The following is a 15,626-nucleotide window of genomic DNA, read 5'->3' on the forward strand; positions in this document are numbered from 1 at the left end:
AGTTTTGCATATGTAAACATTCAGATTTAGTAGATGAAATTCTTTGGCCAGCTACTACACCCTCATAAATCATTGGATCATATGGATGGTTTAAATTTATGAACAAAGGCAAAAGTAAAAAATTGGGTTTAAACTATCTTTATGCTACTTTCTTTCAGTAATTACAGGGATATTCACTGCTTCTCAGTCCTACTCAGAAAGTGACAGTCTGCCCGAGGGTTACGTTTCTTTCATTCAAGTGAAATTTTCCCTTTACAATCAAGTACTTTACATATAAGCACACATTCAGTCAGCACATCGACGGTGCTGCTGATCTGCTCTCCTCTGCAGCCTGACAAGTGGTAAGCTCCTCTTAGAATAGGAGATTACTGCCTCAAATCCCAGCTCTGCCTGTGTGTACATCTCCTTAAATCAGATTTACCCCTCTGTAAAACCCCTGGGTCTTTAGATCCACATTCTGCTGCTATATCAAACCACTTCCCTTACCTGCCTCAAATTAATAACAAATCAAACACCCCACATGTACCCCTTCATGAATAGGCTCCAGAAGTAGTGTGTGTCTGATCACACCTCCAGGTGGGAGAAAACAAGCTGGAGAAACTCTCTCTTGCCTGAGAACAATGGGGTTACTAGGAGGCAGATAGGGGTAATGGATAATCATGGGAGGTCTAATTGATGCTGTCACATTTTGTGGCAAGCTTTGTTGGGAGATAATCAGCACTGGATGACCTCATTACTTGAGCTTGAGTTTGAAGGGTGCCCTGACTTGGCTATGATCACTGCCAGCCTTTTGCCTGTTATTTTTTCCATCAAAGTCTATTAAAGCAACAAAACATGGTAAGGTTAAAACTTAAAAAAAAAACGGATTTTCTGTAAGAATAGACCTGTTTCATCAGCATAAATCATTATCTAAAGATGCATATAGTAGTCTGAAAGTATAAAAGTATAAATCATGCTACTTTTTTAGAGTAAAAGGCAAGATAACATTTCTATAATAATATTTTGAGTATATTTTTCACCAATACATGTTGGGCTTAGTTATGTATAATATCTTTTGGTACATTCTTCTACTGTACTTTATTGAAAGACACAGTTCAGTGTCAGTCAAAATACAAATCTATTGTATACACAAGTAAAGCCATTGTAGTCCCAGGTTTTCCCACATCCTTATGACTCCTTTAAATGTGGAACTCTTAAATTCCTGTTGCCCCCATACCAACAAAAAACATATCTCTAGGTATTGAAAGAAAGGCAATACTTGCTCCATCTCAGAAGTTATAAGAAATGTTTCTAGTTGAGATATACTCAAGTTGTGTGCCAATACTCTAGTACGCACAACATGTGGGAATCACCCCAGTCACATGACAAGAACATATATATTGGCTGATTGTGCAAAACTATGGATAATGTTCAATGATAGACTGAATGGTTATGGAAAGACTGTGATTATCGCAAATAAACTCTAGTCAAGGGATGTTTAGGGTTAAGCAACTAAAACCCTTTAAGGTTGGGGAAAGATCTTGGTTACAGTTAATAAACAGGCAAACATTATTTGCAGTTCTGTGACAGGACAAAAACTTGCATTAAAGTCAAATGTGCCACATGTCCATCCTCCAACCTAACCTCCATAACCTTGTTTTCCGCATCACTACCTACTACCTACTTCCGGCATTGGCACTGAACAATTGCATTGGATGTAAATTGGGAGGTGACAATTTGTCCAATATGGAAATGTTCCCAGGGATACTGGGCTGGTATTGAAGGAACTGACACATTGCAGAACAGAATAACCAGCAGGATAAATGCATTTTAGAGATCTTCCACACTGATTAGTACTATATCAACAAAACATACACATTTAAGTATGTGTAGCAAGCTGATCAACACCCAGAACCCACTGCAACCAAAATAAGACAGTCACACTATTATTCAGTGCTCCTGTCATGTCTAATCTTGTAAATATGGATAACCATTGCTTCAGAATGACTGAAACTAGTGCTTGAGTTGGGTCCACATCTAGCTACAGAAAATGTGTGTCTGCTTTGAGTTCATATATTTCAGTGTCATAATAACTAAAGTCCCAAATTCCAAATTACAGATGCTGGTATGGATGGGTGGATACTGAGATTTCTGAAGTCCTGTGCGATTTGGAACAAATCAAGGTCAGGAAAATGAATGAAACTATAATAACATGATTTCTGCCTTGAAGAGAGGCTTGTGAGGGGAAAATCCATCTTCAAATGCACAGTGTAATGTTGACTCCATTGCAGGCTTCTTTGTCACTTCCTCTATCACTTTCAAAATCTATCAATAAATCTATCAATTTCTGAATGATCTAATGTTATCTGCTCTGGCATTCATTTAATTCCCGTTCACTTTACCCATTAATAACGGTGGTAAGGATAGTAGCCTGTCATTCAGTCAAGCTTTGGTGGACTAACATGATGTTTAGCAGCAATACTAGCTCAGTGTCACCTATTAAAAAACTTTTGGACAAATATAAAATATATTAAAAGGCTTTGTATTGTTAGTTTTTGGTTAGAATGATGATAATAATTCATATGATGTGTAGTTTAGTGTAGTAGTGTGTCATTGTGGGGATGTTGGTGGTGTTGATGGTTAGTGTAATAGCCAATATCTTCTATAGTTACCGGGAGTAATTTGTGGTCGTATTTTATCTTTTTTATTCTTCCAATTAATAAATGTGTAAGTTTTTCACTATGTGACTGCTGACCATTGATGCACAATAGTAGCTTTAGCAAGGAGGTTTTGTTTTGTTGGCACTAAAATCTAGATATTTGCTGTTAAACTTCACTTGAGCTCCTGCAAAGATCTAGACATGATGTCACATTTGGCAAATGATCCAATCAGAAGAACGCAAACACAACAACTGGATCTTTAGGGTGCATGAACAAGTACATTAAAAGTTGTCCTCTCATTAGTGTTCAAAGGTGGATTTTTCCTTCAAATCCCAAAGTGACAAATACCAAATTCATACCGATCCTCCATAGATAAAGTTTTGACAAAATGTGTGCATGATAACCACTTCCAACAGCAGTCCTCTGACCCTTTTACTGACACTGGGACTTCATTCCAAAAACACTTCATATACATGCTTAAAAAAATTTATTCCTGAAACTCACTCCATTTTGAAACAACACAGTGGAATCTGTTCATAAAAGTGTTCATTATTGCTTTGACTGTTACTCAGGATGACTCATACCTCATGGTAACACAGGACATGTGATGTTGTAGAACTAGCAGTCATATGTTATGTAACACTCTCAAACTGGAACCTCTTTCTGGGTATCCACTGATTGGCTAAGTCTTCCTGTCTCCTTGCATACTGTCTAATACAAGCAATACCTTTACTGTTAAAAACACATCTCTGTGCTCTGCAGTAACCTCTGAGGAATTTGATAATGACTGATTCATATCTTTGTCAATCACATTGCCTCTGGTCTGTTTCTGTCTCACTGCGCATTAGGGGATTTGCTTAATTAGATTTTTCAAATTTTCTAATTTGTCTGTTTTTTCTCTGCCTTTCTGTCTGATGTGTCTCTCTGCATTTACCTCATTCTTTACTTGTTGATCTCCTGCTTTGCTCTCGGATAGTTTTACTGTTTTCACCACAGATATATATGAGGGTTTTTTATGCAGTTTGTTGGCATGAAATCAGATTTGTTTCTGAGCTCTAACTTTCACTTTCATAATTATTAACTTTCACTAAGCAGTGAAAAGGAAACTTTTCACTACTTAGTATGTTTCTGAAACCTCCTTTTTTGAGGTAGGATGTGTTCTTTTTTCTATGTTTCAGGTATGATCGGAACCTATTTTATGTATTAGCAGATCAACATTAAAAAAAACACCATGGAATTATGCCATTCTGGATTTTCCCAACTCAAAATGCTGTAACTAATATCAGATAATATGATTGCTATAGTAATAACCATCCCAAAGGTTTGAATATGGTTCATCCTGCATTTATATTAGTGCTGCACACAGTGGGAACCATTGTAGAAGTCCCTCTAAATATTTCCTGCATCTGTTCTACATTAGTATTGCAGATAATTGATTTTTACCATCTAGTTAGAACAATACTTTCTGCAATGTGAGTAAAATGATGTGAGGCAGCTGGAAGTTTGAGCTGCCGGACTATAAAGCATCATTGTTACACACACACACACACACACACACACACACACACACACACACACACACACACACACACACACACACACACACACACACACACACACACACACACACACACACCTGCACACACTTTCTCTTCAATTTTTATCTTTCACATTTTCAACCCCACATCTTTTAATTACTGACCCCATTTGATAAATATTTAGTTCCATCTTTGTTATCACTCTGTGCTGTAACTGGCGAGATAACTGAACTGTAAAATATCTGATCAGATAGCAGAATAAATGACTATTGATCAGACCTCTGATCAACCATCACTGTTTCGCGCACAAGCTGAATTGTGGACTCCCTAGAGTTTCCTTACCATAAGACTGAAATACACAACAAGACAATACTTTTGGGAATTGCAGAATATACTTATTATGCTTGAATATTACATTTTAAGGATAAGACTAGTGATATATACTTGTCTATATGCTTGCATTACTACCATGCATTATTCCATCTCTCAGGAAATTCAGACTTCCCAACCCTGTCAGCCCCAATGTGATATACAGTATACTTTCTTTTTTAGAAACAGGCTAAATAATTTCCTGGAACAGCTGGGCACTGTTGTTTTTAGAAGTAAGGTACTCAAACTGGATTAAATAGTGCATTTGTTAGGCTCTTTTTTCAACCACAGATTTGGTAGAATATTTACAGATGCTGAATTGTGGGATTGAGTCAAAATAAACTACAGTGCTCAGGTTTATGGCAATGAAGAAACATGTCAGCTAGTACAACAGTGCAGCTCACTGATGTGTTTTAAATAGTTTTTAGACCATAATGGAGCTTTATGGCACAGAGAAATAAGATATATCACGTTTAGCCAAACAGACAGTACTATTTACTAGAGTCACTTCAGTGTTTTAATGGGATTTGTGGACAACATGAAAAACACACAATGTCACCAGACTTTAACTTAAACCATAAAATAATTTCTGCTGCATGTATTGGGAAACCTCATATTTTTGGGTAGTCTGAGGGCTTTTTCTCAAGTGGTGTTTTAGAGATCCAAGTTTACCTCACAACAGCAGCAAGGTGCTGGTAAATAAACCCAACTCTCTTCTATGACAGGACAGGAGCAAAGGGGCAGACTTCAGCAATGGCTGCTGCTGTACACAACTAATATTTGGAAAATAGCTTTATTATAACACTTATCAGCCTTTACCCAGTCTTATTAGAAAATTTATCAGCCTTTACGCTACATACTCCATCTACGAGTTGATAATAAGTAACCACCAGTGCAAAGTAACTGGTCAAAACATATTTTTAAGGAAGACTGTTGTATATGTTAAAGCAATGTAATATTGTATCACCTACATAATCTTTGTCACCATATTATTTTTTTTTCTTTCAAAAATTGAAATGGGTATTTGTTACTGAAGTGTTTCCAACTTTAAGAAATATAGGTTTTTATTAATACGAAGAAACAAAAACGGCTCACAATACCACTTAAGATAAAAATGTGGTCAATGTGGTCAATGCCAGCAGATTCCACAAGAGGAATTTCTAGTTTTATTTTGTCAAAGTGCCCCGGAGTGGAGTGATTGAATGTAAGGTGTATTATAACATAACAGTATGATCAACTGTGATCACAGTGTATGTGTTTTTATGTCTGGTCACAATTCTCAGACCTGTGTTTTGGTCACAGAACTCCTTGTACCTTCTGATATAGTTATCTATCTCATTAAATGCTAATTCTAAGAATTTGGGCCCACATTGGACTGCAGGACAGAACAGGTCGTAGCAGCTCTGTCACATCTTAGGTTCAACCCCAACTATTTACAGCAACTGCTGTGTGTGAGATACCATGTCCTATCTCTCTGCTCTGCAGCCACACTGGTCAAGGCACATGTAAAGTCTTAATGTGAAGCACCTTTGCAGCCCAGCTCTGTATTATAGTCTCAAAATGAGTTCATAGCTTGTTTCATTCCTATTTTTATAGACGTTTTTTTCCTTTTGAAGAAGACTTCTTTCAATAAATAACACAAATATATTCATACGTCATGTATAGATAGATTAACATGTATAAACTACATGCATTTCATATAATTTAAATAATTTATATGTACACTTCTCCCTCCCCCACTCACGCCCTCCCTCCCTGCCCCTCTTAAACGAGTTCTTCCATAACAGCACCGGTTTGTGGATTTGCAGCACAGTAATGTGAAATATCATTCAAATGGACCCAAGATTTCTTCAGTAGAAATATCATTCTATAGCCGAATTTTGCTCTTCACCACCGAAACACATAATCCTGTGGTGGGGAGCATTGAGAACAGGAAAAAAAAATCCTATATAGGAAGAAGAATTCCAAACAGGTAGTCCCCAGCAGGGCTTGTGTTGTTTTGTTTACGTCCTATGACGTTTCCTTGACAACGCGCAGACGCACGAAGTGTCTATGCGTATCCACCTCCAGCCAACTGAATTGCGAACCTGCGTCAGTGCTCTAACATAAGTCTGCGTCGTCTTGCACTGCGAGTTCCAGTTCTTGTCGTCGATGCCCCTGCAGCCACCTTTGAAGGGCCTGGGGGTCAGACAGCGTGTCTCATAAAAGTACTGTTTAATGTCCTGTGTAGCACTTGTTTTAATTTTGGCCAGAACAGTAACAGGGTCCCCCCTGGTATCCACTGCTTGGGTTTTATCTGTCACCCACTGACTCTGGCTGTCACACACAGAATATTCACCACGGTAGCTTTTGTGCTCAGCGTAACGCTTCTTACGTGTCTTGTTTCCCACTGCCCCGCCCTCTGGTCCACTGCTCACAAAATCATCAGCGAGGTACAGCGGCGGTGGCTCCAGGGGTTGCCGGTCGCTAAGCAGCACCCGAGGCGAGTTGTACCGCTTGTGCTGCCTGAGTAGGTCCGAGTTCAACAGCATCACCTGCTGGTCCACCATGCTGTCACTGCTCCCACCGCTGCGACCCCCTGTCACCCATTTCTCCACATCGCCCTGGTCCTCTAAGGCAAAGTTTTCACTGAGGAGACGAGGCAGCGTATCCCTGCTTTTACCCTGTTGACTGTGGTTCCCTCTGGTCTTCCCCCTCGTCACGTCTGCCTGAAGCAGCTGGATGACAAGAGAGTTTAAAGGGTCAGGACTCGGCTGCCGCTGCTGCTGTTGCCCCTGGTGACTGCCATCCATGTTGGTTGCCTGGATACCATAGAGGTACACAAGGACCATCACATACAGCAAGATGGACATCACTAGATTCACCTGTAAGATCTGAAAAGACAGACAGAAACAAACTTTTAAGGGGTATGTTATACTTCTGGTAAAACTAATTTTCCTTCCTAAGCAACAGTAACCACAAACATTATTCTCTCTGCACCATTAACTGATTACAGTTTTGAAATTCTTTGAGGCTATGTGGGAATCTTTGGCTGCAACTCTGTTGCCATGATGTAAATAATAATAGCAGCTGTGTGTGCGTGTTAGTATTAACACATAGTTGTGAAAAATTAACATGCTGCTACATGTACGACATACCATGACCCACAATTCTGTTCAGAGTAATATATGAAAACACTCGAGATGAGCATTTAAAACGTGCAGAATGAAACCTGGCTCACACACACACACACACTTTGTTGTGTCCCAATAAGGTGTCTATGTCCCTTTATAACTGTGTCAATTACTTTTTAGTTAACAAGGTTTAAACGCAACCATTTGATCTTCGAAAGTAATTTCATATTAGTTTTATAGAAGTATGTACTGTAGGTGTAGTTGACTTGGAAGGGCAGTACTGTCATGGGAATTCTACTTATTTGAATCCCTGGACCAGCAGTTTGATTCTGAGAGGGGAACACCCTGCTACTGTTATATTTAAAACAGAAGCAGGATGAATATTTTATTTCTTCTTTTATTAAAATATCAAATGCTGTTTCACTTTTCTCCTGCCATCTTCATGACTCTTTACAACCCCTTGATGTGGCCTTAAAATAATCAAAAACATACTTGTTAGATGTGTTAGTTAAAGATTCCATCACACCACCACAGCTGCTTTGCTATGGTATTGGTCTTACTGTATCCAGCTGAAGCTGAAGCCAAAAAATGCTACCAAAGCAGTCCTACCTGAAGCAAAGCATGTGTACTTACTGCAGTTTGTCATCTTTTGGCTTGGGTTACGTTCTGAGCTATGGTGCCCTCAAAAGTGATATTTATTCTTATGGGTTCCTTGGACCCATCCGATTATCTGCTCTAGCCTAATTAAGTTCCAGCTTTTTGGTCATCAGTGTCCTTTGGAGGAGTTTTAAAACCCTGTGGTGATCATTAGGACATCTGCATACCACACAGAAAAACATCACATCAGAGAGCATTTTTCTAATGTTTGTATATGGCTGTGCATGCGCACAAAAGTAGACGTTTCATCGCCACATGCTTATTCCCAGTCAGCCTAGGTCTGGATGTGCTTGTGGTGTCAGCCTCAGGGAAGTGTTATTGCCACTTGCTAGTTCTCAGAAAAGCTGTTTTGGTCTTTTTTCAGACTTTATTTCCTTAAGGAAAGCTGACTGACTAACCCTCATTCATAAACTTCCACATTAATAGCCTCCAACTGCGGCCACAGTTTTCCACTATTGGCCAGCAGCTAACTTGTTGGAAGTGTTTTTTTTTTTTTAATTAATTGCTTTTATTTCAGCTATTTACAGTCACTCAGGATATAACTACAACCTTTGCAGGAAGAGTTTGAACTTTGAAATATCAGTATTTGCTTTCTTGCTGAGAAGTAGATAAAATACCACTCTCATCTCGGTACACAATAGAGATAGGTACAGTAAGTATTTGGACAAGGACACAATTTTTGGAATTTTGCGAGTGTACACCACCAAAATGGATTTGAAATGAAGCCATTAAGATGGGCTTGAAGTGTAGACTTTCAGCTTTAATTTCAAGGGGCTTCAACAAAAGATATTAACCGTTCAAGAAGCCATACAGCCATTTTTATACATAGTCCCTCATTTATAGAGGCTCAAAGGTAATTGGCCAATTGAATGACAATCGGTTTCACGGCCAGGAGTCACCAGGTCCCTCGTTATTTCATGACAAATTAAGCAGATAAAAGGTCTGGAGTTGACTCCAGTTGAATTGGCATTTGGTAGCTGTTCATGGGAACTCTCAATACGCAGTCCAAAGAGGTGATGATGCAAATGAAGGAGGACATCATTAGGCTGAAAAAACAAAACAACCCTATCAGAAAGATGGCAGAAACTGTAGGAGTGGCAAAATCGACAATGTGGTACATTCTTATAAAGAAGGAATGCACTGGCAAGCTCAACAACACCAAAAAGGCCTGGTGGATGACAGAAAACAACTAAGGTGGATAATCGCAAAATTGAAGAAGAAAAACCCCTTCACAAAACCTATCCAGGTCAAGAACACTCTTGAGGAGGTAGCCATATCATTTTCAAAGTCTACAATCAAGAGATGCTTTCATGAATGTAAATACACCACAAGGTTCAAACCACTAGTAACACTCAAGAACAGAAAAGCCAAATTAGACTATGCCAGGAAACATGTAAAAAAGCCTGCCCTGTTCTGGAACATGATTCTTTGGACAAATGAAACTAGGATTAACTTGTACCAGAATGATAGGAAGAGAAGAGTATGGAGAAGGAAAGGAATGGCTCATGATCCAAAGCATACCACATCATCCTTCAAACATGGTGGAGGTAGTGTTATGGGCCATGGGCCTGTAGGGCTGCCAATGGAACTGGGTCACTGCTACTTATCGATGATGTGACTGCTGATAGAAGTAGTGTAGGATGAATTCTGAAGTGTACAGGGCTACACTATCTGCTCAGATTCAGCCAAATGCGGCTAAACTGATAGGACAGTACTTCATAGTACAGATGGATAACTGTAAATGTACTGCACTTAGCACCAAATGAGGGACCACGTATACAAATGTCTGTAATTCCTAAATGGTCAATGCAATATTTGTTAAACCCCCCGGATTGAAGTTGAGAGTCTACTATTTAATCACATCTCGATTACTTCATTTCAAATCCATTGTGGTGGGGTACAGAGGCAAAATTACGAAAATTGTGTGACTGTCCTAACCCTTCTGTACCTAACTCTATATGAAGCTGCTGTTACAAATCATCATTCACCTTGGTGTTTGTGAACCATTTGGTTCCTCTGTCGAATTGAACTGAGCTGAAGGTGCACTTGCCTGCGTGACCCAAACTTGGTCACCAGCAACATAAAACTGACAAGAGTTTTACATATAAATTGTAACTCAGCCCCTCTGCTGCACTTTCATTGCAAAGATACTCAATCCCCCCATTAGAAATGTATGGAATTCTCCTTTAGGTTTAGTTTTAAGTTGTTAGAAGAATACTCTTTGTCTGACTTGCATGGTAAAAACAACGCAACTTTCCCTTTAACTTATCAGCTTCAACAGCACTAGAATGTTTTATTACCACTGGGGTTGCCCACAGATGTTTAGAACAGAAGTGGGCCACCTCTGTTAAATTACGGACCCCCTGAAATTATTACACTTAAATGAATTAAACCCTTAACCTTGAAAAAAGGATAGAGGCTCTTCCTGTTGTAATAGCAAAGGCCATGTGATGCTGCTTTTAGATTGCCATCATCTGTAACAAAGCATCACAAAAGATTAATTAGAGTTCAACCACCTTCACTAATCAATTTCCGGGGGAAACCCTGAACCATGAACAACAAGTGTGCATTTGTTGACTGATTGGCTGTAGGACAATCGACTGGACCTGTTGGATATCTATAATGTGGACATCTGAATTTGAATCAGTACGTTGTGGCAGCCAAATGTTGTGAATGTGTCTGTGTGAACATGAAGGATATAGGTTTTAAAAAAAGCATTCATGCTTAATCAAATTTCTCTGCTTGAACACAACTTTAAAGGACAAACCTATAACTAATATTTACGTGTTTTCATGACTTATTTTTTTGTAAACCAAGCTATGGGCTGTCAGTCTTAGCCTGTAATCTGGGCTAATAAACGTTTCCTTTAAGAAAAGTGTATACAATCTATGCCAAACTCAAACAACAAAATTAGGCACTTGCAAACTTTTCTTCAGTGTCACCCAATGTAATTATGGTATTCCTACAGATAAGCAGGTGGTGATCTTCATTTTATGGTGATGATGAAAAGTTGTTGTTTATGGTGCAATCCAATGTAGACATGCATCTTCTGTAAAACTTCCATGGACAAGTAAATGTTCACGTCTTTCAGAGCGAGAAGGAGAAAAGAGGCGAAGAGTAGTGCAACAGACAGCTGCAAACAAAATGAGATGACTTGGACAGACTGGACACAGTGATAGTCAATCTCTAAGTAACTGCAAGAGAGGAATATCTGATTCATTCAATTTAGCCTATAACGTTTATTCAAGGAAAAGCGCAATCAATCAAAAAAAATCAAAGAAAACTGGTCAGAAACTGTTCAAAACTGATCAGTCTGACAACACTGCAAATAAATACCAACACTTCAGTGTTGTTACTGAAGCAATTTAAAAAAAACAACCTTAATGGAAGAAATAAGGTATTAAATCAATGAAACGTTAAAATTGTTTTAGCTGTATGAGTCAACAACTACGACTCATGGATTTAACAAATAAGTGATTCATGACTTATTAATTGATTTATAGATCACCGGTGAACTAGCAAACAAGTACAAACCAGAAAAAAAACACCTCCAAACACATAGCTTGCAAAAAAAGGAATTTCTGTATCCTTTAAAATATAAATTTATCCCATACACATCATCTGGATTAATTCTGCTCCAGCCTCTTTTCCCCTTTTTTCTCCAGGATTTCCCAGGATAGTACTAGCAGTCACCAACATATCATAAATAATATACGTGGTGACAGGAACAATGTTGGTTCTCCTCCCTTTAAATGGGACAAGATTGTTTGTAAAAGTCAAAATCCTGACAGTCTCACAATGTGACATTAAGCACATTAATGTGACATTGAAATAAAGTTTGAGTTTTCACTCAACTTCTTTCCTCTGCTTTGTTATTAAATCCAAGTGTATGAATAAGGATGTCTTTGAAAATCAGGCGCCTGGCCTGTGAAACTGCATCTAGTTAATTTTTTTAATTTCCCATTCTGCTGCCATAGTCATGGACATAAAAGCCCTAACTTTAGTTTATGATGTTGACATCCAGACTGGTGTAGGCTAATGAGGCTCGGTAGGTGAACAATAGTTTGCTCCCTGGGCAGGGTGATAATGAGACTGTGTGTATATACTGTATGCTATTCTGTATTTTCTATGCTTATTGTAAGAACAAACATCTGCACAAGAAAAGGAAAAAGAGGAAACACCTATCCATTAAGGACACTATACCTGTCCTCACCTCTACAAGAAGTTATTTTAGGACAAGTACTTGAATTTAGGGTTAGGCTCGTAATTAGGTATTGGTTACATTAAGATTTGGGAATAAATTTAGTCATTGAAAGTAAAAGTGTTGGAAGGGTGAGAGATAAGGGAAAAGGGAACAAGGGTGACAGATGTTAATGCTCCAGAAAGATGAAATACAATAAAATATGTTAGCGTGCAGCAACAGATTGTCAGAACATTATGATTCCACCTGTTTCAAAGGCATCAAAGCAAATCTATTTTCAGATACACACTGTACTTGTCTGTTCGATTATGCGACCACAAAGCTGACAATGAATGACAAACTCTTTCTCCCTGTCTTTCTGTCTGCCTTCAGTTGGCCCAATTCACACGGCAGCTGAAAATGTCCAAATTCTTTTTTTCGTTCTTGGATAGTGATCTTATCTCAAAAAAGGCTAAGGCTAAATACACACAAGAAACATCCAAGAGGGCTTGAAATCCAATTGCAAGTCCGATTTTGATAAGGTCTAAATGCATTCATCGCTCTGAGAAGCATACAGTATGTATGTCTTTACTCCTCCCAAGTAACCTCTGCCCCTTGTGATAACGGCAGCTAAAGTTTCACTTAAATTCCACTGAAATTAGCTGTCATTCTCGGCTCCAGTGATTTCAACACATTAAATCATATGGAAATCGCACTGCACCATGTGGTTGTATTGTTTGCTGGCTAGTTTTTACTGCTTACTGTTGTTGTAACTGAACTGCTTAAGTGCATGTAGAGTTCCAGCTCCAGGGATTAACCACCATCCTCTGGGCTATAGTACTGACCCTCATGTGAATATGGATAACAAGACAGATTGCAATCAAATTTGTCATCAGGGTAACAAAAATGCATAGATGTGGCTAAGTGCAAACAAAATTGTATTAAATTGCATCTGAATTTTATCCACATATGAGACAATTGAAATTACATTTGTAAACAGGACTTTTACTTTTCTTCATACGACTACCTCTGTCAGTTTTTGTGTGTAAAAGTGCAACACCATGACTTTTGATTTCCAAAGTCTGTGCTGTTATTCCCATTTGTACAATTCAACACATCTCGCCCCTCTCTATGATGGCAGGCTTCATTCAAACTAGTTTGTTTAAGCATACCCCAACATTTACTCTATGTGTGTGTGTATTGTTGCCGCTGCTGTCAGTTGAAACTTGTAGCAAATGAGGTTACAGCCTAGTCACCAACCCTCTCCAAAATGTAAAATATCCTGAAAGTACTAAAATCAGCATTTCCTCAAGCTTGAGGTCAGAACAAGTTCAGAATTTTCTGGTGGATTCAAAGCGTTCCACAAGCCCAAAAATTCCGAGAATTTTTAACCCACAGAGGACCATGCAGTCCTTTAGCTGCAGTAATCACCAAAACATAGCTTCCACTGAATCTGATTCAAAGGTTGTTGGTTTTCTCTAGGAAATTACTAAAGCTACTAAAGTAGGTCTGGGCAAGGAAAAACATCTGAAGCCTCAGGGAACTAACAGAGGATTCCTCACATTCATCTACAGGTTAGGTTATCAGAGATTCTGTGCAGTTTTGTTCAGGGCAGGAAATATGTAACTGTTGCTCATTACCAGCCTGTTGTTTTTACGGTGAGATTACCATCAGCATCTTTTTCATAAGCTTACAATTTTCCTTAAACTGACTTTTCCCCTCAAACAAGAAGGGATTCGACATAGCAGTAAGCATGTTTACAAGAAATTCACCATGTGCCTCTGAGCGCTGTGCTTCACACTTAAATGGATAATTGCTCAAGGAAAATATATTTTTCATGTGATATTCAGATGGTACTGTGGCCTGAAAATAGTCACAGAACTGGGTGAAACTAGATTGCAGGTTTTGGGGGCCTTGTCATCCCCCACCACCACCACAACACTCCATGTGACTCCCATTAATTTAACATGAATATCGATTAAATGTTTTCTGGCATTTTCTGTTGCCAATGAACCAGAGCTCTTATCTTAAATGATTATTCCAGGGCAGTTTTCCAGTCAAAATTCCGCCTGAATGATAAATGGAACAATTAAAAAAGATGAATATTTCCTTTAAAATCACATAGTCTGCGTCAGAGACTCACACAGCAACAAACAGGACCTTGGATTGGATGCTAATATTTAATCATTAAAATTATTATAAAAGAGGCCCTGTGTTAGAAAGCTTTCCTGTACTAGATGCATTTAATACGTAATACAAAATACCTAATGAAGACATTGAAATCGTACTGTTACAGGCAGTTTCAAACTCCAATGAATGTGTCACATCTGTACTTTGGTCCACACTTAAATATCTCAAAAACTAATGACGTTTCCATTAGCCTCAGCTGAATTTTGTATTTAGCAATCCTCAGCAAATGTCATATTCTCAAGTCTGTGAGAGTGGAATTGGACCCGTGTGTGGATGTCCGTGTAGAGCCCAAAATTTGTGACCACGCTGAAAGTTCACACTACAAGCCTATTGACTGCGCTTGGGTAAAAAAATGTGCTAAAGACACTTGTTTCCTGCATTGTTCTGTATTTCACATCCTTGGTCACATTCTCTAGAACTCATGTGTCGAAGGCATCAGTGTAAACATGTCCCCAGTTGTGGTATGCATAAAAGCGCTTCCAGCGCATGTAAGTCTGCAGTTGTCTGTGTCCATCCTTGAGTTTGACCAAAACTTAAGATGGTGAACACAGTAAACGTTAGTTACCAAACATCAGCACGTTTGCATGATCATTGTGAGTATATTATTTACGCTAATGTTAGCATGCAGCTCAAAGCACCTACAGCCTCACAGAGCTGGTAGTGTGGCTCTAGACTCTTACTTGTTAAATTAAGCATGCTTTCCATCAATGTGTTGGTTTTTTTTTTTCTTTTTCAGTTACTAGCTGTCAGGTGTAAAACCTTAAAACCTCTATAGCACTAAGCTCATTATACATTTTGTATCTGAGGTGCTCAGTTGAACTTTTCAATCTGTAGAGCAAGACAGAATGCATTTACAGTTCAAAAACACAAAAACCATTTGGTGGCTGAATACCGGGTAGCCTTATGATTTTGTAACTGCACAATGGTTTAGTCACACAGG

General features: G+C 38.7%; 1 protein-coding gene across 2 annotated transcripts in view; it reads right to left on the reverse strand.

Annotated features, from left to right (window-relative positions):
• ntf3 (neurotrophin 3) overlaps nt 1–15,626 on the reverse strand; it is a 64,839-nt gene that overhangs the window by 23,746 nt on the left and 25,467 nt on the right. Inside the window, exon 2 of one of the 2 annotated variants that reach the window (XM_040149117.1) lies at nt 6,921–7,419. In XM_040149117.1, coding sequence (XP_040005051.1) covers nt 6,921–7,419 — 499 coding nt within the window. Of the gene's footprint in view, nt 1–6,325; nt 7,420–15,626 lie in introns of those variants that run through there. The other variant, XM_040149108.1, reaches the window with a different exon arrangement.

Source organism: Xiphias gladius, chromosome 2, assembly GCF_016859285.1.
Source record: "Xiphias gladius isolate SHS-SW01 ecotype Sanya breed wild chromosome 2, ASM1685928v1, whole genome shotgun sequence".
NCBI classification, from domain to species: domain Eukaryota; kingdom Metazoa; phylum Chordata; class Actinopteri; order Istiophoriformes; family Xiphiidae; genus Xiphias; species Xiphias gladius.